The sequence below is a fragment of the Centropristis striata genome, chromosome 15 (genome assembly GCF_030273125.1).
Source record: "Centropristis striata isolate RG_2023a ecotype Rhode Island chromosome 15, C.striata_1.0, whole genome shotgun sequence".
Lineage (NCBI taxonomy): Eukaryota > Metazoa > Chordata > Actinopteri > Perciformes > Serranidae > Centropristis > Centropristis striata.
Genome location: NC_081531.1, coordinates 16902212 through 16928413, shown reverse-complemented (window position 1 = coordinate 16928413; position 26202 = coordinate 16902212). Strand labels below are relative to the sequence as shown.

The window sequence follows — 26202 nt, the reverse complement described above, 5'->3', positions numbered from 1 at the left end:
TGGACATACAGCAATATAGAACAACAGCAAAGACGGTAAAAATAAACATATAACTTATATTAACATAAGTTAGGGGAAAATAGGTGTGTATATATATAACACATTTAAAACAGTTCCTTTGAATTTTTCAAAGTACAAATCATGCAGAGCATAAATATCAATGTGTTGCATGGAGTGGGTATTTATGTACTGTATATTCATGTATACATGTCCACAGCATGCAGGACTTTTATTTGACAATGACGGATGATATGTACATGCTTTACTGCGTGTGTTGCTCTGTTGCTCTGTGGGATGGAGCACACAGCAGTCATTGTCAGTGAATGGTAATATTTTAACGTCCAGGACAACTTGAGCGCTATTTGCTATTACTATTCCACATATATAACTATATTACATTTATTGGTATATTTTATAACCTTACCGTTGTGCTGTTAACCACAAACTAAGATTTAGTGCAACAGAGTGATCGTTAAGTGTGGACACAGCAGAGGAGGTAAATACTGCCTGATGTTGACTTTTGGTTACTAATGGTCGCTTAGAAGGATTAAAAAAAAAAAAACGTTCAGCAACAAATTGTAATATACTGCATGTACATTCCTTTTTCTGCTGTGCTGTCCCTGAACATTTTGCACCAGAAATCACACAGAGTGAAATCAATTGAAACAGAGGAACAGATAATAATTCCTCACTGATGGGAGCCTCAATAGAGCAGAAGGCCATACGGTGCAGCCATAAAAATCAACTTGTGTACAGTCAGGGGCACATCCGTCACTTCTTCTGTAGGAAAACTACAATACTGCAGAGGGAATGATTTTTTTGAACACTTTGACCAATTTGCTGATATCTAATTTCAAACTGAATGTTTCTAAATGAATCAGCTTCATGGCTGTGATATAACTCATAAACTAACAACAGAGATAACATTACACAACAGAGTCTCCTTTACACACACACACAAACTCTTATGATTGCTTCAGCATATCTTTGAAACTATAGGCTATTTTTGCAAAACTCTACAAAACTACAAAGCCTGGCACCTTGCAAAAGCAAACAATTTCTTCAAAACTCTGCACCAACTACGCACTGACAGATAAAGAAAACACACAATTATTTCCTTTTTCTCACAAAATGTTATAACACTAAAGCAAGCAAAGCACAGTAGCAGTTTGCCTCAACCTGTGGCCTATTTATAGTTTTAAACCTCTGAAAGTGTTTTCACATGTACGATTGTGGAAAGGCAATTGGTAAAATAGTGAAGCAATGCAGAGACTAAGATTCTTCAAAAATTGTAATGCAGAGAACATGCATTCAGTTTGGCACACCTGGTAAATGCATGGGCTACAAGTGTTAATGGCTTCAGAGATTGTGCTTCAAGAATCAATGTTAGTTTGGGTCAGGATTTGTCAACTGTGTTAAACTGATCTATGCAATACCGAGAGCATCAGTCCTCACCAATGGACAAATGTCTCCCTTCTTCCAGCTCTCACGGGGAACGAAGCAAGGAGATCCGTTATCACCTTTATTGTTTATTTTATTCCTTGAACCACTGGCAATCACAATAAGGGCGGAGGCAGGAATTACAGGGGTGAGGGCAGGAGGTAGAGAACATCAATTGTTTCTGTATGCGGATGACATCCTTTGGCTTTCTACGGACCCAAATTTATCAGCCCCTATTCTTCTAGACACATTTGAAAAATGCTCACAAATTTCTGGATATAAAATCAATTGGCACAAGTCAAAGGTTATGCTGGTGTCAAGGGGGTGCCATCCAGCAGTGGTTAGTGCACTCCGATTTAAATGGATATCATCAGGGATGAAGTATCTCGGTATAAGACTGACTGCTGATATGAGTAATATTGTGCAACTTAATATGATTCCGTTGCTTCAGAAAATAAAGATTGACCTAAATAGATGGAAATCAATAAATCTTATGGGAAAAATCTGTACAATTAAAATGGTAGTTGCCCCTAAGTTTAATTACATATCAATGATGGTACCTGTGACAATTCCTGATGAGATCGTTAAGCGGTATAATCAGATAATTATGGACTATCTATGGAATGGAAAGAAACCTAGGATCACCATGCAAAAGCTTTATGATTCAAGAAGAAAAGGAGGCCTGGCCTTGCCAAATGTTGAACTTTATAACATAGCATTTGAGATGGTAAAGTTAGCCAAACATTGGACCAGCTGTGGCTCACATCCTGAATGGACACAAATAGAGAACCAGTTGAAACCCTCTCACAGAATGCTGCACGTAATCTGACTGGTTGTAAAAGTAGTCCAATCCTACACCATTCTAGAGTAGTATGGGCAAAGTTACACAAGATGCTCAGGATATCCCAATACAGACAAGATTATGCCTCTATCTGGAATAATCCATCTATAAAAATAGACAGGAAACCTTTCCTGTGGAAGTCCTGGCTAGAGGGGAACCTGAACAAGATTTGAGACCTATATAGAGATGGGGTGTTTCTCTCATTTCAAGAGATCAGTACACATTTCAGCCGAAAAGATAAAGGGGACTTTTGGCTATAGCTCCAGTTAAAAAGTAGTGTTAGAACCTTAAGCATTAAACTGGGCGTAGGAGAAAACGTGATTAGACTCTATTTTGAGATGCCTAGTTCTGCTCACTCTGCCTCAGTTCTCTAAAATATGGTTGTGGATGCCCAGTGTGGGAAATATAATAATTTAAGACTAATTTGGCAAAGAAATCTAAATTGTGACATTGAGGAAGATGTTTGGGAAAACATAATAAGAAACGACGAAAGGACGACTGATATGTGTGTGTGTGTGTGTGTGTGTGTGTGTGTGTGTGTGTGTGTGTGTGTGTAGTGTTCCAAGCATGCAAGAAAAAAAGGTGTACCCTTAAACAGGAATGCAACGTTCACAGAATCCACATTTTTTGTTGAAAAGTCATGATAGTTTAGTTCAGTAGTCTGACTTCTGCAGAAACACATCCATTAGAAATAAATAGTTCAAACTGGCTTGAAAAATGTAGTTGCCACTCTCTCGTCACGCTTTGCTCCTTCACTTCCCTTTCCGCTTACACTTTCTATATATTCCATCTACATATGTACACCGTACACTCAGCAGCATACACTCCCACATTCACACTCTCACTTCCACTCCTCCTAGCTCTCCTATATGTTGTGTATAGTGTCTGTTATTGTGTTAAACAGTATGTTCTGTTTCTGTTGACTAAATAAAGACAGGAAGAGAAAAAAAGCAGCTTGTTTTACAAACTGGAGGTGCAAGCTTTGATAAAAGTGCCTATTTAGGAGACATGAGTGATAAAAGTAGGACTGAAACAATTATAATCGATAAATCATTTTGTCAAGGAAAAATGACAGCTTTTTGTTTTCTTAATATTATGAATTGAATGTCAAAATGTCAAAGACATCAAATTCTGACAGGCATATAAATACCAGATCATGATCCAAATCATGTCTAGATACAATCTGGATACGACACATTTTAATGCCAGGTGTAAATGGAGCCAAAGTCAGGGAATCTCTCTTTCTGCTTCAATGTCAACCACGTTTTTTCATTTTTAATCTGTCTCTTGTGAGTCTCCCAGCTTTATGCAGCTGCAATACTGAATCACCGGAGAGCCCCTTTAAAGGGTATTTCATCTCACGCAGAGTTGACTTCACTAGTCAGGGGGAGCACTACTCATCATCCTGTGAGAACAGTTGTATAATCTATTCTTTGTTGTGTGGATGAGCTTTGTAGAGTAGGAAGAAAAAGTGTGATATCAACAGGGTTTCCTCCTGCATTACAACATGGCCATGTTCGTTTAAAAAACAGGATCATGGACATGTAGGATCAAGTCTTTTTAGGGATTGACCCATGCCAAGCAGCAAAAGGCCTCTGCTGCTTTGAAGAAAACGGCTCATTTAAAGACCAAACAGCAAGTTGCCTTTGGTTAAGTCGTTCTGGACATTTTCTGTCCTTTCTCAAGATAATGTCGTACTGGTTGTAAAAAAGCCTGCAGCTAATGATTGATGATTCTATACAAAGTCGGAAAAACCTCCATCACAGATGTCTTTAAATGTCTTGTTTTTTCTGTCCAAAACCCAAAGATATTCAGTTTATTATTATATAAAACAGAAAAAAGTGGGAAATCCGTATCATGGATATGCTAAAAACATGAACATGAAAAATGTTGTTTACAATTAATCACATATCAAAAAAGTTGTTATTTTCTGTGAATTGACTGCTCAATGAGTCAACTAATCATAGCAGCTCCAGTTGCAACAGTAACTTTATTAATGGGTATATTGTTACATATTTTTATGTATAATTAACATACTTATTTACACTTATATCACAAGCATTATGTTAAAGCCTTGATACTCCAGTGTTAGTGACTTTAAAGATGTTTTGAACAATCACACGATAAGTCCTTTAGACATGCAAGTCAAAGGGTCTAAAACTAATTTGCATAAAGCTGAAAGCAACACTGATGACACTTTATACTGATATGATAATAGTCAGAACTGTTTTCATCTGTGTCTTCATTGATCCAGTTTGAGCTTTTAACTCAGAAGGTGTGAACAACCTGAAAAATCTTAACACCACATGAGGTCAAACAAAAAAAACAAAAAAAACAAAGTAAGACATACTTCCTTTGCGGTCTGGGTAGATGTTTTCATTTCATTATCCCCTCTACATTTTACTGTGGAAACCCTTCAGGTCTATACTCTTTACTCAGTGGGCACCAAGAGGTGTTGTTTCATTTGGTCATTGTATGAGTGACCTTCAGTCTCATTGATTTCTCTTCACAGGAATGTAAAACCTCTTTGCTTTTCGTCAGCTCTTTATTCTCTTCTTGCGTGCTGAGGTGGGACTGTACTGAATGTATTGGAGATAAAGATTGGATGTAATGATTGACAGAAGTAGCCTGTAAACCGCAAGGAAGGAATGTAACTTTTGTTTGTGAAACAGACCAACCATCACTCAGACCCTTGTCCTCGGTCCAGAGCTGAGAACTTCTGGATTGATTATCATAGTATTTAATATAAATATTCAAGTTCTCCTGAAGATAATCTCTCAAGATTGTGGTGACACATGATCTTTTGTTTAGTGCAACTGTCAACAAAAACCTTAATTCATGACATATCCTGAAAACTGTTGGGCAAATTAAGCCTTTTCCACTATAAAAAGTCTAAAAATGACAAGACAATATGTTTTGAGTTTCTAACAGTTTTTAAAATGATGGTAAAAGTCTGTTTAACATAGTCTTGCCTGTCAATGTTGTTATATTCCCTTTGTGCATATGTCAGTTTTGTTTTGTCTTTAAGGAAAACTTTTTTTATTTATGATGACTTGTTTAATTCACAGGGGCTCAAGCCGATGGACCACAATGGGCTTTCTGACCCCTATGTCAAGTTGCACCTACTGCCCGGAGCCAGCAAGGTGAGCACCAAGTTCATTAAATATTTGCTGGATTTTCTTACCCTCCATGGATGCATCTTTTACCATTTTTGATGTGATTTCCCCCCCAATTACAATGTGGTTAGTACTTTGTCAACTTGGCTTTACTGCACATAAAGTAACACATGTTTAGCTTAGCTTAGCATAAAGCAGGTGGAATTGGCTACCATGGGGAAATGTGAAAACTAGAAAGAACCAAGCTAGCTGTTTTTTACTCGCTTCTAGTCACTATGCTAAGCTAAGCTAACCATGTCTTTATCCCATCTTTGTGCATAACATACAAACATGAGGGTTATATCAATCTTCTACAGAAGCCCTGAAAGGCAAGTGAAAAAAAACATTGCCCCTTTTTCCAGCAATGCCTTTCGGGCATGAGATACTATCTCATAAGTACGAGATACTATCTTGTGCATAGGAGATAAACTTAGATTTTGGCCCCAAAAAGTTTTTCTGCCCTTGCCTTTTAGGGCTTCGTATCTCATACATACGAGGTAAACTTGTGGTTTGGCCGGAAAAAATTTGAGGCTTAATTGTACTGTTATACTGTGCTGATATCTAGCCATTTTCCATGCTTTTTCTTGATAATAACCAAAAACATTATTAGGAAAACTATGGAAAATGGCTAGATATCAGCTCTTAAATTAAACTCTTATGAGCTATAATTGTTGTTATTATATTTGTCCAAACAAACGTACCTTTAGTTTAACCAGGCATTAAAATGAACAAGAAATTGAAGAAAACAAGGGTGGTCTATATATATATGTATATATATATATATATAGTACAATGACATGACTAACAGTGCAGAATGCAAAGGGTGCAGGTATATGGAACAATGAATATAACAGGTTAGTATGATCATGTGGGCCACCATAGTATATGACTATAGTAACTAATGTTACAATATAGCCTATAAGTGCAATTAAACTTCATTACACTGTACGTAGTGCAGAGATCGGCTCACAGAGAGTTCCCAGCTCTGTGCGTAATTTTATGCGTGCGGACATACAGTTCATTACGCATCAGCTGTAATATACAATCAATGCCCAGGTGTGTACTTAACTTGCTGTTTGTTATTACATTTATCTTACATATGGCATTTCTTGCATCCAGATGCATCATATACACATTAAGTAGGTTTATGCTGCCTGCAGACTTCATGATCATGGTCATCAATGAATATTAAGTAGCCATGTGTAAGACGCAGTATGATTCCCAAGTTTAACCCAAGTTGGCACCTATGCACAGTCCCATTATGTCATACAGGCATTTGCAGTTAACTTATAGGGTAAAATATTTTGTTTATGCTGCATTTTGCTGACTTTTACTTCTCTTTGTATCATGCCTCAGGCACTTCCCTCAAAACAGCCTAATTAAGTTTTTCAGGCCAAAACTTAAGTTAAATTAAGTTCGTATGTACGAGATACAAAGCCCTGAAAGGCAAGATGGAAAAATGTTTTTGCCCGAAATCAAATGTGTATTTCCCAAATGTTGGGCTATTCTTCTAAGTCATGAATTCACAATCACAAGAACACAAAGCAAAAGGAAAGGACAACTTTAATTTCCCCTCACTTGGCATTTCCAAGTGGTTCCAACTGTATTCTTTTCCATTTTCCTCAGTGATAATGTCACCAACAACACAGAGCATGCTGCATTTGTTCCCACAAAAAAACAACAACTGTGCAACAGAACCATCATAACATATTTTCTGTTAAGTGGATTGATGCAGTCAGGCGATCTGCTTGTTCAAATGTGGTTAGCAAAGCGACCATGAGTAGCCTGACTAACATTACTGTCCAATGCCAGAAAACAACCTTATGAATCCCAATTTCAACTAAATTAGAAAACCCATATTCAGGCAGAGTTAACTACCCAACAAAGAGGCAGGTTTTGTTTAGTACAAAGATTGTTTTTTGCTTCCTTGGAATAACGGGATTTTTTTTTTTTTGCTGGGTAAAGTTTTTAGAGTTCCACTGTCTGCCATTTCTGCTTGAGGATAGCTACTTTGAGCTGTTTTGTTGAGTTGCACCTTAGTAAAATTCTCTGTGGTAAGCAGTGATGCAGTGTATATGTATGTCTCGGGCTTTTATTGTAAAAGTTAACACCAGAAGGATTGAAGCTGTAAGACACTGCAGGTGTCAATGTGGGAGGCAATAAAGAGTTTTCTCTTGGTTCAGAGTTGGGAGCCTTCTTGTTATTATATTATTACCTTCATAAGTATAGGTGCAACTCAAGCGCTATCCTCTCAGTGTTTTGTGTTGTAAATTGAGTCTTGATTTTCCCAGGAGATCGGACCCAGCGGCAGAGAGAGTTGCATAGTGAAAGCGAGGCTTATAGGTCACCAATCTTAACACCTATAGTGTTATTTCTCTATGATGATTAGTTAAAGCAATGAAACATGTCTGTTGCCACTGTAAATTAGCTTTGATGGGTCAACAACGTTTCTTGAAGTCTGTTTTTTTTAGGAGTGCAAACATGTTTTATTATATTTGAGCCCTTCTTGTGGTTTCCTCAGAGCAGTAAAAAGACCCATATGAGGAGTAAGCTAATAATTTAATTCAGTGAGGGTATGTCAGTGCAGGCGTCATTGATGTAAACAACATTAACCAGATGACCTAATGTACTCACTTACTAGCAATGTGCTTTACTTGTGAAGGCCGTGTCTTATTATCATGCTGTGAGCCAAGCTTCGGTCTCCTCGGTGTCACAAGTGGATGCACTCAAAGAGTCGTAATGTATGATCTGTTGTATAAGAGACATTAAAAGCTCTCAAGAGTCACACGTCAGACTCCAATCAATGCTTTTCAAACAAAATTAACAAAAGATACACACAAAATTATGAATGTATAATGTCAAAGTACAAAGTGACTCACTAGTTGACAGTGAATTCTTCAATTTGCTTGCGTCTGACAGGAGGCCTTGAGGTTGATTTAATCCTTTCATTAAAATCCTCAAATGTTATATAGATCCTGTGAATGAGTACAGTCTACAAAAGCAGCTTATTGAGAGCCAAAGCTGTGTGATTATCCATCAACCTGACTCACATCTCCCTTTCTTCTTTTTAAAACTCATCTCATTTGTTCTTTTGATCTGAACTTTTTAATTGTTTCATATCCGCTTCAGCTTTGACTTTAGGCCGCTGTTTTGTGTGTATTCACGCCTCACAGATATGTAAAAGATGGATGAATTACAATTGCACTTAGAGAGCACAGACCTCCATCGAGCCCAGAGGTGCATTCACATGCTCCTTGGATGATCCCAATTCACAAGTCAAGAAGTCGTTCATGAGCTTTGAGTCGTGATGTGGGAACGTTACAAAGGAGATGTGATACTCCAACCGCTTCCAATGTGTTTAAAAAACACATTGGAAGCGGTTTACAGTACATGTGTGATAATGAAGAGCAAAGGAAACGGATCAGCTGAGCCATGAATTACAATAAGGAAGACATTTTTCATTTCAATAACAAATGAATGCAGCACAAATGTCCTATCTCACAATGCAAATGATAAGTAATGTGTATATATGCTATGACATTCAGATGTGGTCGGCAATTTAATGGATTCTTCATTGGAAACATCGCTGGTATTACCCTTTAATTAAGGTAACTTCATTGTAGTTGTCTGAGGATCACAACGGAAATAGCCAAAATTTAAATACATTCTTTTCAGGGAATTAGGCAGCACTCTAAAGAAACACCTCCTTAGTTTGATATTTGCTGTGATTGTGATTGAGAAGTATTTACCTCCTAATAATAATTTACAGTTCTTACCATATTTTTACTCATGTATTTAGCCAGTACTTAAGGGAGAGTAAAAGGAAGCTTTACCCATTAAAGTCGCTTTCACATATTAAGTCTGGCGGGCTCTGTGCGATTCAGTGGTGAAGTTGCAACATTGTTGCATTTTTCACATGGTTTGGTTTATTTCCACATTGTGCTTTTTCAAGCGCTCCAAGCATTGTAACCAAATGTCATACAGCCCTTCGTCTGTTCGACAGAATATATGAGAGAAAGAGCTGACATTTTTTAGAAGCAAGTCACACACCTTAATGTATTGTTGCTGAAGTTTTTATAACTTTCATACAGCATTGATCCACTGTGCTACTGAATCCATTAGCCAACATTCTGTCACTAAATAATTTGACAACTTTGTTGTTTTTGTTTGTAGACAAAAGCAACTGTGTTATGTGATCATCTGACCATTTAGATAAGGACCTTTACTTCACTATAAGACTGTCTGTCTACGAGACATTTTTCAAGCCTGCTATTACCATGTCCAGGCAAATTCAACCCAGAATGCGCTGAGTTTTGGTTCGATTCGGTTCAGACTGTGGTCTGACCTGTGGCAAACCTATCTCTGGTGCACTTGGAAGCGAACCGAGACCCCAGTTTTTTAGTAGACCAGCGTTCAGTTCTTTAGCATTCACACCAGCAAAAACCAAACAGACTACAAAACGCATCAGTTTTGTCAAGCGGACCAAACAGCTCAGGTGTGAAAGCATATGAAGTTGGCTACAATAACTCAGCCAGACTGTCCATGCTGAACTATAATCTAAGACTTCTAGATTTTACCTAGACTGAAAGGAGTAGACATTTAGACTCAGTTTTTATTAGTTTGGTACGCCCAAATCATACTAACATTACTACGATACATATTCTTTCCTTTTTCTATTATTACCCTTTAATTAAGGCAACTTAATTGTAGTTGTCTGAGGATCACAACGGTAATAGCCCAAATTTAAATACTTTTCAGGGAATTATAAAGCATTTTATAGCTTTATTGATATTATCTGATAGACATTCAGAGTGAAAGGGGGAGACAGAGGGGAAGATATGTGGGAAAGGGCTCCGAGCCGGATTTGAACCTGGGCCGCCCAGTCATGAGGACTGAGCCTCTATGCTATGCGTTCTACCAGGTGTGCCACTGGAGATGCCCCGCTATGCTACAAATAAGTTGAACATAGCAAAGAATACAGCTATTTCTTTTTACATGTCCCGTCATGAACTCAAATGTTCAGAGTTAGAATGTTAAATTGTTACATAAAATGGCAAGAACAAAGCCATTAGGAGTCATCCTCTGAGTACCATAAATGTTTCATGGCAATACTTCCCTTTGCAGGAACAGTAAATGAAAGTAAAAAGGTGTACCAGCCAAGAAAAGTTTAGAAAAAAAGTGTTGTATGCATGTGTTAAGGTAAAAGCCCCACAGCAACAACCATCTACAAATGTTGTGAATGTTACTTACAGAGGAGTTTGCAATGGGGAAAATGATTGGTGACACTGCAGTGTGCAGCAGATTTTGTGATACGGTTGAGAAACTCTGCAGAGCTGCTATTATTATTGCTAATCTGATGATTTCATACTCAGATTTATAGATCAACAGATAATGCAGCTCTGACAAACTGACTTCTCACCGTTCTATAATTATAAAAATGACAGACACATTATTACATTCTCTACAAGGCTGAGGTCATTCAGGTTCTCTGAACTCAAGACTTACAATAAACTAAATGAATGTGCAAGTCCTCTGTACACAGATGGAGAGAGTCATGTCAGCCATGCATATGCCACAATGTCACTTTGTATGCCCAGCCTGACAGTGCATTGTGACTTTTATTGTGCAGTGTTAATGACGTTTCTTATCTCTTTATATCTGACTGGAATAAATTAATGACTGCTTCTATCTGCAGAAACTGGTGTTGCTTTGTTTTGACACAACTTGTGTTCTTGAAATTTAAAAATGGACTAATTAGTGAGAATGCACAGATAGAGCGCTGATTATTCACATGAGAATGTGCAATTAGCCCTTCACAAAGTGAGAAAGCCCACGGCCTGACAACTGCAATGAAACAGTAGTGTAATAATTGACACACAACACATTGAATAAGCCCATAAAACAAATCAACAGTCGGCCTGCTGTTGGTCTGAATAGGACAGCTCCACCCCTTCAATCAGTTAAAGCTGGAGTTACAGGAGAAATTCACCAACTGTAGATATCATCTGTGATAATATCGGTCCAACAGATTTGATCCAGAGATTCCTCAACAACCGGTGACCAGATTGCTGTGTACATTCATCGCGCCCTGAGGATCTTTCCAATTATTTGTTGCAGCAAAGTGTATTTTTACTGAAATGCTATCATTTACACACAAAAAAACACTGTACAAGCCCTGGTTCTGACTGTCTGATGTTAGAAAATATTTGTGTGCTCTCTGTTCTACAGAGAAAAACATGAGGATAGAGAATTGTTTACAAAATTACCTGAACATGCCATTTAGCTATATTCAGTTGCAGTGGTTTTAGGCTAAAACTACTCTTAACCTTTGAACATAAATTAGGAGTAATTACATCAGTAGTGAATCATCACTTTATTTGTTCTAAAGACATTTTATTTAACTTCTCACAAAATAATTGCTTTTCACAGTGTTTATTTTAAGTGTTATTCAATATTTTAAATTACTGAATTAGATGTCATTATTCTGTGATAAACAACATTATTCCTTGGGCATAGAGGTGCTGTGACTGTGAGCTTCCTGGAGTTTTATCATCACAATAAGGTTGTCAGGTTTTTTACCATCTGGCCAAACAAGATAACAAAATCTCTGCTAAGCAGCGCTTTAAGCAAAGACAATACAGAGAAGTACTGAGCAAAGGGAGAAACTGTTGTATGTATGTAGCTCTTGACAAACCATAAATTATTACATCACATTTTTATACATTTTTTGTACATTACATTACATTTTTACTTGTTTATGGAGTGGTGAAATTAGAGGTGTTGCTGTATTTTTCCCTCTGGACATGGTCAGTTGTTTTTCTCAAATAAATGGCACACATGATTTGTAACTTAACCTGTTGATGATGTATTGATAGCAGGATGCTGACGGCGGCTGCAGAAGCATTTGGGTCCACCCATTTCAATACAAAATGAGAAGTGAAAACTTCTCACGTCATTTATTACCTCAGAATTTTTTTTTTAGGACAACACTATGGTCTCAATTGCTAGTAAAAAATATATTCCAGACAATTTATGCTAGCCAAAATGAACATCCCTGTTAATACTCCAGTTAATGCTAAAATGAAGTCAGTGTCGTCAGATCCCTCTCGCTCCTCCACAGTCCAAATATGTTCTGCTTCCCGTTTCCGAAAAAAATATGGCAACAAGTGTAACGCTGAACTCGATGCCTCAAACGGGCAGTCCACAAACCAATGGGTGATGTCACGGTCACTACATCCATTATTTATACAGTCTATGCTGTAGTCCAATTGATCAATCTAAATGGTAAATGGACTGCACTTATACAGCTCTTTTCTAGTCTTGGTGACCACTCAAAGTGCTTTACACTACAGACTGCACTCATTCACCCATTCACACACATTCATACTGGTGGCGAGGCTACCCTAAACGGTGCCACCTGCCACCATCAGGAACTCAGGAGTGATAGGGGGTTCAGTATCTTGCCCAAGGATACTCCCACTTGTAGGCCATGGCATTCAGATGATTCTGTTTATTAAGTCAGTGGAGGTTAGCTAATGTTGTTTAACCTGAGCAGAGACAATGTAGGGATAAGGTCGGGTCATGTCGCTGTGTATCTGCCCTTTGCTTGTGTGAGCAGAAGGATTTAAAGACTGTATAAAAGGTGTGTCAGGTCAGGGTCCCCGTAGATTTATGATACAGAGTGTAGGGCCTAATGATAGGTCACAACATCATTTAACATCAATACTGGGTGTAAAACTCTGTGTTAGTTCATCACTATCACTGTGTACACTCACAAAGACAGAATGTGCTTTCCTTTATGAGATTTATAATGCTACATGTGCTGATTCTCTTTCACAGATCTTAATCATTGTGGAGCTGAGCGGGCATGCAAGCCTCAATGAATATAGAAACACCTTTAGGCATACGTTTGCATATGAAAAGTTGTGACTGTGTCTTAGCAGGGAGGTTCTCTTACAGAGCAGCTGTCATTGCACACAGCTGTGGCTATTTGTAGCGTCCATACCGCTATTTCATCACATTTCTGCAAACCATAGTCCCGGTAAAATCTTAATAGTCATTATTGTTAAATGTCAGAAGGATGATCAACAATTTATTTGTATCATACCGTTCAAACTAACTTCACAAAGTGCTTCACAGTTCAGGATGAAATTCATCAATAATTTACAGCGAGATGTTGGCTCAAATGTAAATTTAAAAAATCCTAGACGGACCTCAGCCAGCCCTAACTAGAGGCTTTGTCAAAGAGGAAAGTTTTAAGTTTACTCTTAAATAAAGAGAGGGTGTCTGCCTCCCGTACTGAGGCTGGGAGATGATTCCACAAGAGAGGAGCTTGATAACTGAAGGCTCTGGCTCCCAATCTAGTTTTAAGGACTTTAGGAACCACAAGTAACGGAGAAATTTGGGAATGTAGTGCTCCAGATTTAAGATATGATGGTGCCTAACCATTTAGAGCTTTGTAAGTAAGAAGAAAGATTTTAAACTAAATTCTGGATTTTACAGGGAGCCAGTGCAGCGAAGCTCGAACAGGAGAAATATGATCTCTTTTCTTGGTTCTTGTCAGTACACGAGCCGCAGCATTTTGGACTAACTGAAGAGTTTTAAGGGATTTATTGGAGCAGCCTGACAGTAAGGAATTACAGTAATCTAACCTTGAAGTAACAAAAGCATGCACTAATTTTTCTGCATCCTTTTGAGACAGGATGTGTCTATTTTTTGTAATATTATGTAGATGAAAAAATGCAGTCCTTGAAGTTTGTTTTATATGGGAGTTAAATGACAGGTCCTGATCAAAGATAACTCCAAGATTCCTTATGGTGGTATTGGAGGCCAGGGTAATGCCATCGATGCTAATTAAGTCTTTAGATAATGAGTTTCGGAGGTGTTCGGGTCCCAGCACAATCACTTCCGTTTTTTCCGAGTTTAACATTAGGAAGTTGTGGACCATCCAGTTGTGGACCATCCAGGTGTCCTTAAGGCATGCATTAAGTTAGGCTAGCTGATCAGTTTCACCTGGATTGATTGATATATATAACTGAGTGTCATCAGCATAACAATGAAAGTTAATTGAATGTTTTCTAATTATATTACCTAGAGGGAGCATATAAAGGGTGAATAAAATTGTATGCTACCAATTTATAGACCCTTATAAAAATACAAAATCTTGCAAAAATGTATGCCAAATGCATGAACATAGCCAAAACCATTAAAAAATGAAGAATAAAAAGCGTGTAAAATGCGCTCAATCTGCCCTGATGGCATAATCAGTGAAATTGGCAAACAACCAAACAGTGCGTATGCCTGGTCTGAAGAATGCATGAGGGGTGCAAATTATCAGTGCACATTCTTCCTTTATAAATACCAGTTTATGTGTTTGAAAAGGCGTACACGTGGTTCTTGTGCATACACATCGTCTATGAATCTGGCCCTGAATCTGGCCCTGAATCTGGTGTTTTGTGCTGGACCTCCCTGCAACATCAACAGCAACATGATCACTTATCTCATTATTTTTAGGCTTTAACAGCATCCACCAATTATTTCTTCAAAGGCTGAAAGAGGCCAAGATGCAAACTTCTTGCTATTGACAACATTGAGTTTGGCTTGCTCCCTCTGCCATCTGCTGCTCCTACCAGCTCTCCATCCCCGCTGACAAAGTGTTACTGTACGTCTCCTGTGAATGGCCATCGATGAAAGTCAGCTTTCACATCAATAGGTTTTGTTGAAATGCAGTTTCTAAGACAATTTAAATGTACTTTTAAAACTTTCTGAACAGCACACGATTCAGTTTATGGGTATCTGAGAAAGTTTTTACTCTCCAGGAAAGAGCCTGGTTTCTGCACTGTCATTACTTGATGTCATTTGTCACCCACATAGTGTGACCAGTATTGCATCATTTTCCAATGGTTGGTTTCAAGTAAGGGGGTTTCCTTTCTTTGTGTGTCCTGCTATGGTGAATTTATATGAACTGTCATGGATTATTTCACTGCTGAGTGAAATAAGACTCCATGAGAGCATGTGGCTTCTTGGGATTTGTCTCCTCTCAGCAGGAGGCCTCACACAGGCCTTTTGCATATTCCTGTCAGTAAAACTGGATGCTGTCACCTTCTCCCTTCTATGATATTTCTCTCAGCTTGCTCTCAAAATAATCATTAGGCTCGGTCTAAGAGCCTCATTAAGACCCGCTAAAGAGGTCATAAGTTCTGCTTGCACTCTAATCAGAAGTGAAGTTTCACGCTCTGCTGCAAAGCCAGATCACAGTTTCATCTCCTTTGAGACCACAATCAAACACACAGAAATGCCTGTAATTATTCCAGATTAAACTGTCAATTACTGTCAGGGATTAGACCCTGTAGAATCATGGTATTTTCACACGACCACAAGGTGATCAACTGGTGCAGGTGACACATTCAGCACATATAGGAAATATCCAGGCCATTTCTACTTCCATACTCATTACATTGCTAATATAGTAATAGCTCAATTTCATAACCTGCTGCTGACAAAAAGAAAATAGAGGCAGGAAATACATTCTGTGGCTGAGCAAATGCATTTAATTGTGTGTCTCAATCGTTCAGGGAGGATGAAATTGATGCCTTATGACTCCAACATTGTTTATTGCATATTGTATTCTGCATTATGTGATAAACCACAATGAAAGCAATTTTTGAGGAGGAAGAAACAAAACAGAATCAGTTCTTTCAAACATTCACTTGCCTACACAGAGACACCAAATAGCTCCTTTTGTTTTTTAAATTACCTTGAAATGAAGTCCATGTCTTTTCATATTTGGTAAATTAATAGTTTCATGGCCAAAACACGGCATGTAAGGTTGAGTGGTAAAAAACCATCTCTGGTTATTATGTCATCCATCCAGTAGTAGCTACTGGTCACTGTGTTGAGCTGTCTGTCAACAGAGTGTGAATTTAACACCCACCAAGTGTCAAATGCTCCCCACAGCAAGGTCATCCACACTGTCTGTTAACTGTATGGTGATATAACCTCAGCTTTATACCCTGTTTGGCCTCTGCAGAGCTATTTGATGTGTCACTTTGGGATGAATTACAAATCTGATCCATTATTTAAGTTAGCTGAAAAGTTTTAAACAATTGATGAACAAAGAGAACTCAGATCACTTTCCACTCTTTCTTACATTAATGTATTTGAATCTCTCAGCCCCGTGAGAGACTCAAACAGCATAAAAAATATGAATCTGATAAAGAATCAAGACATTTACAGTGGAGTGAACAAGAGGCCTTATCTGAACGTCAGGAAACAGGAAACATATTGCTTCTTAATTAGGGGACTAAAGAAGTTAGAAGAGTTGTTGAGGTTAGGTCCACTCTGTTTTGATGAGATTGAGATATTAATTAATTAGAGTTAGAGCCTGCATTCATGATAGCGTCTCTGTGAGGCTCTACTTCAGCACAGCAGTGATTTGAGCTAAATGCTAACCGAGGCATGCTAACATGTTCATGCTATGATGGTATAATGTTTACAATGCATCCTCATGAACAGGTCTCATGATATCTTACAAAATATGATGTTTTATTGAAAAATGTGGAACCGTTGCATAGTTGCTTTGTTAAACATGTGGTGAAAGGGAACTACTTGGTGAGGTTAGGGCACCAATACTACTTGCTTATGGTTGGGGGAAAAGAACAGGCTTGGGGTTAAAATGGCTACCTCCTGCTGTTGGCAACTATCAACATATGGAAATTAAGTTACAACTTAGCTTAAAATAAAAATGCTGACTGAGTTTCAATAAGGCACCAACAGCAGACCCCTGGGTCAAAGTTCTGTGTTTGTTTAAACCATCCATCAGTGTGAGTCCTAATAAGCTGTGACTCCTGGCTCACAATTACATAAACTATACAGAAATGAGCATGCATTACATTTTGAAGGTAAAACTACAAAGAGTGGTTGAGAACAGCCTGAATATTCACCATCACAGTATGTCATGTAAAACTCAAACTATATAAGAAAATAACCCTGGCAATGTGCTGACTCAGTATGTTATCTAAACAGTTTGGTGTGAAATGTGTACAAAAACTGAGCCACAAACAAAACAGATCATTTTACGCTTGACTTGTTTTTTTTTAACAAATAACAGCCAATAAGAGTGAGACGCGGGGGTCAAACACAGTTTTGTTAAGAAGGACCTGTTGTGATTATAATTGGGTCACTGAACTGTTTAATACTGCAGTGTGTGCATCTGCAGCCCGGTGATTGTCTTTGTTTGCTGCCTCTCTCTCCATCTACTCCAGGTATGGGGGCCTTTTAGACTCGCAGAGGTCACAAGGTCCATGCAAAAATACTTCAGTCGTTGGCTTGAGAGCAAAGGCTTTTTAGTCTCAGCAGCTGAAATGACTTGAGACACCAGTGGCCTATTCATAACACTGCCCTCCATCTGTGCGCAGGTGGTGGTGAATTATTTCCCTTTAATGCATGCTGATCACACGTGTAGAACAGAAAACTTCAACTCTGCAGGTTCAGTCTTTATCTATCTAATGCACTGCTTTCATCACCCCAGCCTCATGCTGTTATATCATTTCAAGGACTCGACCCATTCACAGTTTCGTAACGCTTTGATTAAATACTTGAGTCATAACTTCAGGTCAACCACCTCCATTGTGATTTATGGACATTTCTGACCACAAGTAACTGTTTACATTATAATTCAATTGATCACTTCTGCTTTTTGCGATCTTGCCAGCAATCCACTTAAATAATCAAGGTGTCACCCCCCACAGTCAGAACACCTTGACCTGCATAGATGGGAACACCACTTTAGACGCTGATGAAGTAGCAAAATGGACACGTATAATACCACTTACTGGCTTTTTATTGGAAGCTGTTTTATTGTTCAGCCTTAGCGGTCACTTCCTTCCACTGTACAACAATGAAGCCAAAATATCCCAGACACAGGAGCTTATATCTTATACTGGGGCAGCATTTGGAGACATAGTAGTGATCCCAGTTGCCCAGTAGTGATCGGGCAGTTACGGTGTCAATGTCAGGCCCATATGGCTGCCCGACTAGAGAACTATCTAAAATGACAACAACAAAAAAACATATCTGGGGAAAATGTACTTGATGTGTACTTGTAGTTGTTAGTTTGTCGTAGGATTTATAACCTATACTGCAGCCAGCCACCAGAGGGCAATCAAGATGTTTTAGCTTCACTTTTAGGGGGCTGCCATCCATCTTCCAGTCTATGTATGTCAAACTAGGCTTTCCAGTGCATCAAAAACAGATGACAATGGGTCCTGACAAAGTGTTGTTATATAACAGTATGAGTACATGTTGCAGAAGTTCAGATACGTTTCATATAAATGTATCCGTGGAAAGATAAAAAGCCAGCATTTTATTCTGATGCCTGGTTGTTTTCATGCATCTACATAGAGAAATTATTTTAATATTCACCCCAATGATACTGTTCAGTAATTGCAACACATTAAGTGGAGTCCACAGAGTTTCCATTAATCTGATGAGCATCCAATTTACTTCTGTAAATGCTTTTTCAGAGATATTTTGCTGTGACAAAATCGAAAACCTGTAAAAACTTGTAATTTATGAAAAGAAAGAACTGGGGAAAGAAATGAAAAATTAATATAATCCAGACAGGACTCAGTCATTTAATTAAGTTAAAAAGTATTCAAAATATGTTATTTGCATTCTTATAAAAAAAAAGTGGTTATTAAGGCTCTAAAAACATGATTTTGGATGCAGTGTGTGTGCGTGTATGTGTGTGTGTGTGTGTGTGTGTGTGTGTCCATTCACCCTTCCTGTGGGAATCAACCACTGATTGAGGGAGAAACAATCAGCGAGAGCCTTATTACATGGCTGCCTGCCATCAGACTTGCAAATAATCACACCAGCTAATTGATGAAACTCCAGTGAATCACATGTCCTCACCCATGACTCACAGCACAGTATCATCACCCTCGCCCTGTCATGTATTAAGCAGTGTTCTCAGAGGATTTCCCAGCACAGTATTACACTGATAAAGCTGTGTCTCTTGTCACAATTCTTGATAATCAAGCTACTCACTGTCTGTCTGATACAATCGTGAAATATTTTAGTAATTAACACAACAACAATCAATCTGGAGAGTAGATCATAACTTTTGCCATATTTCCAATATTCAGAGCTTGAAATCTCTTTATTCATAGCCTACTTGTTAAAAGATTCTTACTGATTGCATAATGTACCTGACAGGCCTTAATCACACATTGTTATTGTTTTAATTTTGGTTATATTAGTTTCACCTGGGTCTGCTTTTTCTTCTCAAAACTCACAACGGACAGTTTTCAAAAAGTATCAAAATCGATGGATCAGAACCAGAGATGTTAACTTCTATATTCCACACAATCCTTGTAAAAACCTGATGCCTACATTACCCACAATCCAACTCAACCACTTACAGTGTGTTTAGACATTTGCCTGTGTGTATGACTGTTATGTTTGTAGCAGCTAATGTAGCCTCGATAATCGATGTATGAAGAGAACTGCACACAGTGTTGGAGGCGGGGCTCCATTCATTCATATAAAATTGCTCAGTAGTGCATGAAGCCAAATAGGTTTGACTTCCTTATATAAAGTTACCAGAATCTCCTGCTCCAGTTTAACTGGGATAGAATATCCAATCATGCAGTTCTCCTGGACTTTCCAAATGTTATTGGACCGAACGCATCAAATTGTGGATAGAAAAATGTATCCACTGATGTACAGACATTTTTTTCACAATGTAATATAAAGGAAATATTTGGAGGACCCATGGCATCACAGATCCAGAAGTTGTAATTACACATTTTGGCCACTATGCCAAATCAGCTTCAAAACCCAGCGCTCAGATGAACAGTGGGCTACAGAGGTCCTGTAAGCTTAGTCCCGGAATTCTGATCCCCTTCCGCTATTGATTTTGTAGGAGCACTGCCCCTGTATCCAGAGTTTAGCAACAACCAAAACAATTGACTTGTTTGTATTGCTATAATCCATTCACAGAGCATTTTATTCCCCTTAACCCTGAATGATAATGGGTGCAGCAAGGCCTATCTCCAGGTCTCCAGATTCATTTTCAAACTTTTAGTCTTACAGCAACGCTAACTCAAGTGACATCACTTGACGACATTTACAGACATCACACAGCTCCCTCTGGAGATACACTAGGCTTTAGAATACTTTTTTCACTTATGCAATAGAACTCCCAAACACCTCTGAGTAGGACAGTGTAAAACCAGTGGAGTTCCCTTTTAAAGTTCTCACAGTATTGGTGTTGTTTCAGCTGTGGCTATAATGTATTTTTGGTTTCTCTTGTTTTTTCTTAGAAATAAATTGACATTTTACCTTCTTCTTGCCGGGTGTGATAAGAGAGAATCAATGTCAATCTCGTGTATTAGCACAGAGCTGGAGTCAGGTTCTGTTTAATCTAGCATAGCAAAAATATGCCTATCAACATCAACTTGAATGTATAAACTGTCACAGTGTTGTCAAAGTGAGGTTTGTATTATTTATATTGAATTGTTTGGATTGAATAATAGAAGTGAACATATTTGAACCTGTCTTATTGACGAATATCACTCATTTTGAATTTTTTATCATATTATTCCACTTGTTGGTACTTCTCAGCTTTCTATTTAATTATATAGGTCTTCAGATTTGTTGTCTCGTTGAATGTATGCATAATCAGTTATGAATTACTTGGTGTTTGTGTTCGGTTTTGTTATTGTGCAGTATTACTGCAGCATCTTGCTCAACAGATGTTTTTTAAAATTGTGAATTTGAGGTTTTAGACTGGAACATTGTTTTCTCACAGAATGTGTGCTGACAGAAACAGGAAAAGGCTGAGCCATTGAAACTATCTCTACTCTTCAGTGTATTTAACATCACTCACTTCTTGCATGGCTTTGATTACGCTCGTCGCTCGTCACTTCATGGAAATGTAGTCTGCTGTTTATTTTTCATTCCAGACAGTGTTCAATATGCAGCAGTGAGCTTGTGTGTGACCAGATGTCAATGCATTGACAATTTTTCAGCAGGGCGGAGAGGCGTTGTGCATTTACAGGGATGTTTATACAATTCTGGCTGCATTTCAATGAATCTTGAGGGATGAGCTCTCTTGAGCTGCAGGAGGGGAACCAGCCATTTATCAATAATGATGTTCAATCCTGTTAAATAGCCAACTTCTCCATTTGTCTTGCAGGCCAATAAACTTAGAACCAAGACCCTGCACAATACACTCAACCCTGTCTGGAGCGAGACCCTGACCTACTACGGCATCACCGACGAGGATATGGTCCGCAAAACACTCAGGTAATCGAAACTTCTTGTGCACAGAATGAAGAGAAAGACGAAGGCTGTTGGGGGAGGAATAAAGGCGACAGAAACAATGGAAAGGGATAGCCTGGGTATACCCATGCTGCCTTGCGCCTTCAGTTTTGTTTTGAACTGCAAGGCGGTATGGTATCTATGGCTGATTCTTAGCCCTGCTTTTGGTATCCAATCACAGAACGGGGAGGGTTGGCAAGACGATGACCCGTACTATTTGACAGACGGAAGCTTGTAGTTTGCTCACCGCTTACGACTACTGGTTAATTTCAAGTAGTTTAGATGTAAACAATATCCATGTTAATATTTTGACAACACCACTCACAGATCATAAAACTATAAATATTCAAATTAACTTGAAACCTAATGGCAGCACGCATCGAAATTCATATTGGAAACTCAACAACGCAGAAGGCGTTGAATGACAAATGTTTGCAAAAAAACTGGGAATTACTGAAATTTGAAATAGCAAAATACCTATGGATGAATACCTATGGATCCTTGTTGGCCAAACTAAGAAAAGAGGAAAAAACAAAAGTAATTACCAAAATCGCCACTCATCGCATACTCAACGTATGCCTGAAGATTTAACAGAAGATGACAGACAAGAACTAATTGAGCAGCAGCTCAAGCTAGATGAAATATACAGAGTTAAAGCAGAAAGTGCTTATGTGAGACTGGAAAAGTCACGCAGCAGAACGAGTTGCATTCAAAAACTTAATATAGATGGAGCTGTCACAGATGATCCACAAAAGATATCCAACCACTGTTTATTGTTTTACAGGAAACTGTATAAATCACAATATGGTGAAAATGCAACAAAATATTTTCTTGGACATCTTTCTCATTTAAAATCTTGAGCAAAGAGTCCTCTTTGACAAGCAAGTAACCTTAGAAGAAGTCAGATCGGCCATTCAGCATCTGAAGTTAAATAATTGATGGCTTGACATCTGAATTTTACATAACATTTTCCAATAAACTTGCCCCCTTCCTCCATGGTGTAATCACCGAAAGCATCCATAAGCAGACTCTTCCTCCTACTCTAAATCGAGGACTTTTAACACTTATCCCTAAACCCAATAAGGACCCACTCCGCATTGATAACTGGAGACCAATCTGTCTCCTCAATAATGATTATAAAATCTTAGCTGGAATCTTTGCCAAAAGACTTAAAGCAGTACTGGACAACATTATTGATGAAACACAAACAGGTTTCATGAAGGGCATCTCTCTAATAACATAAGACTAGTTCTGGATCTCATTGATTATGCTGAATACTGCCCTGATGACAGCTTTATTTTAGTTTTGGACTTTCGCAAGGCGTTCAACACCATTGAACACAAATTTATGTTCCAGGCACTACAGAAATTCGGTTTTGGTTTTAAGTACTTTTGTTCTGCAATTGAAACCATATATATGAAAGCGAATTGCTCAATTAAACTGCATTCAGGTACTTCTCCACGTTTTGATTTAAAGCGTGGAATTAGACAGGACTGCCCTGTGTCACCATATTTATTTTTGCTATGTGCCCAGCTGCTCTCTGACTATCAAGCAGAGCCCCATCAAAGGAATATCTATAGCAGACAGGGAAACTGTCATCAGCCAACTGGCAGATGACACCTCCCTATTCCTAAAAAATGCCTCACAAATTTCAATTGCTGTTAACCGAATTTCAGTTTTTTCCAGAGCATCCGGCCTTCACCTGAATCTTAATAAGTGTGAACTTCTCCCACTCAACAACTGTAATAGTACATCCATCTCCAACATACCTGTAAAGGAATCTGTCACATATTTGGGAATCATCATCAACAAAAACACAAGCAACAGGTGCTCCATGAACTTCAACCACATCATAGAAGAAACACAGATAAAATTCAACTCCTGGCTCCAGAGAGATCTGTCCCTTCAGGGCAGAATCCTTTTATCTAAAGCAGAGGGCTTATCCCGACTCACCTATACAGCACTGCGGCTATTGACAAAATTCTATATAACTTTGTGTGGAAAAATAAAATTCATTATATCAAAAAATCAACTTTAATGAATTCCTATGAAAACGGAGGTTTTAATTTTCTTTATTTTTTCACCCTGTATAATACATTCAGAATCAACTGGATCAGGCAATTTATTAGAAACCCAGCATCAATCTGGAATTTCAGTCTCAGCTACATATTTTCCAAAGTCGGTGGCCTTAATTTTTTGTTGCTCTACTCCTACAACATTGGAAAACTCCAATAAAACTTTCATAAACAGATACTTGTTTGCTGCTTTTTGGTTTATAAACATAACTTCACCCCACATAGATATTACATTTGGAATAATAGGGGCATACTATACAAACACAAATCACTTTTTATAGAGAACTGGTTCAATCATGACATAAATTTAGTCAGTCAGATTTTTAGTCCGAACGGCACACTGTTATCATACACAGAATTTTAAAATAAATATACATTTCCTATTCCTCCGAAAGAATACGCAATAGTATTTGATGCAATACCCTCTGGTGTATGTTTTTCAAAAGTGTCATAGTATCTGAAATTGAACCATTACCTCTGGAGCCTGTGCAGACAGAAGTCGGTCGAATCTGCTTTTCAGTGAAAAAGAACAATAACCATAATATAAGTGCACTATACAATAAAATCAATTTTAAAAAAAATGTAAAAATAGTTTGCTTACGGATCCAACATGGCTGCAACAGACGCGAAGCTCTCTTTCGATCTAGCTGTAGATAGTTAAGAGCAAAAGTTTATTTTAAAAGAAGAACAACATTTGGTTTACAATCCTTTATCACCACCAAAAAGGATTTTTTTTGCCTTGCTTCCAACATGATTTGGCAAAAGCCTAATCTACCAACTAGCCCTGTTAGTGGATTGATACGATTTGCTAAGGGCTACATACAGACGCAGATGATAGACATCCGTAGCGCCCAATAAACGGCTCTGGTCGATCGTTAACCACGCCTCTACGGAAAAATGAATAGGTGGTCTCCAGACTATATCTCATTTGGGATATAGTCTGGCGTTAGCCAGGCTAGGAAAGGGAAGGAATTAGGGAAAAATGGGGAAGGCAGAAAAAGTAGAAAAGAAAGGGGAATAGAAGTGACAGATGACGAAACTAAAGGATAGGAATTGCAGAAACGAAACAAAAAGGGCCATAATGAAAGAAAGAAAAACAAACAAGAAGATGGGAGGATAAAAAAAGGAAGTAAGGGAGGAAAAAGGGGAGGGGAAGGAGGCAGGGAATGAATGAAACAGAGGAGAAAAGGATAAAGGAAGAAAGTGAATTAGAGGAATGGAAGGGGAAATTAAGAAAGGAAGGAAAGGGAAAAAGGAATGGAAGGGAAGGAAGTGAGGACAGAAGGAAGCATGGTGGGTAATTAATGCAGTGGAAGGGTGAAAAAACAAGGAAACAAAGGAAGGAATGGAGGAAGGAAATTAGAGGCATGGAAGGGAATAAAATAATGAATAGGAGAAGACATGGAAGAAATAATGGAAAAGAAAAAAGAAGTAAATAAATGAGAGGAAGCGAAACAAAAAGAAAAAGACGGAAGGAAATTAAAAGAAAGAAATGATAGCAATTGAAGAGAATCTAAATAATTTTTTTAATAGAGGAAATATACCTCTCCATGTTTGTGTATATTTGCTTTAGCTGCTGTTTGAAAGGCTTTAAAAATAATTTGAGGGAGCAGTGATGTTTGACAGTTTCTCTTCTCCGTGGCTCCCGAGGTAAATCATTGTGTTGCAGCCAGTATTTGAAAACAGCCATTTTACACAGAAATGACCGGTGCCGTTATTTATCCTGTGTATTCTTTTTCACTAGAATTTATGATGCATGTCTCAGTGCCAGGGAGAACCTGAGCGTGTGATACCCCCGATCACTTTACCACACGGGAAAGCCTTTGTGTGTGTGTTATCTCAAAACTGCTCCTTTGTTTGTGTGAGATCACTTCCTGTTTTTGTTTTTGTTTCACTACAACACCTGAGAATAGACTAAAACTTGGAACAGAAACGTCTGATTAACATGACACTGTTACAAAATGGAAGTGTTACTTCACTGTTCTGTGCCTCTTTATTTTTACCAAAGTGTTAACACTGTAGTAGAAGTAGGTTATATAATCATATGTGTAATCATTTTGGTAGCCACAGTGCAGTATACAGTATACCTCAGTGATAGGTGGGCTGCATGCAGTGGACGGTTTTAGTTTGCTTTATTTTCCCCCTTATAGTTTCTTCTTACTGCTGCCTGCAGTATCGACTTCCTATGCATGCTGGAGGCTCTTTATACGACCCAACAGTCTTGTGTGTGTGTTGTATACTGAGAAGAACTGATTGGTGGGGTGGCCATGCCATTTTTATGTCAAGCTTTTGGTGTGTTGTATGGTTGCTCAAGACCAAAATATCCCAATAACTCTACAATGGCTTCCCATGAAATTTTGCATGG

At 38.3% G+C, this 26202-nt stretch overlaps 1 protein-coding gene across 1 annotated transcript in view; it reads left to right on the top strand.

Moving 5' to 3' along the window:
• doc2b (double C2-like domains, beta) overlaps positions 1–26202 on the top strand; it is a 130163-nt gene that overhangs the window by 80727 nt on the left and 23234 nt on the right. The window contains exons 3-4 of the mRNA XM_059351362.1: positions 5350–5424; positions 21638–21747. Coding sequence (XP_059207345.1) covers positions 5350–5424; positions 21638–21747 — 185 coding nt within the window. The remainder of the gene's footprint in view (positions 1–5349; positions 5425–21637; positions 21748–26202) is intronic.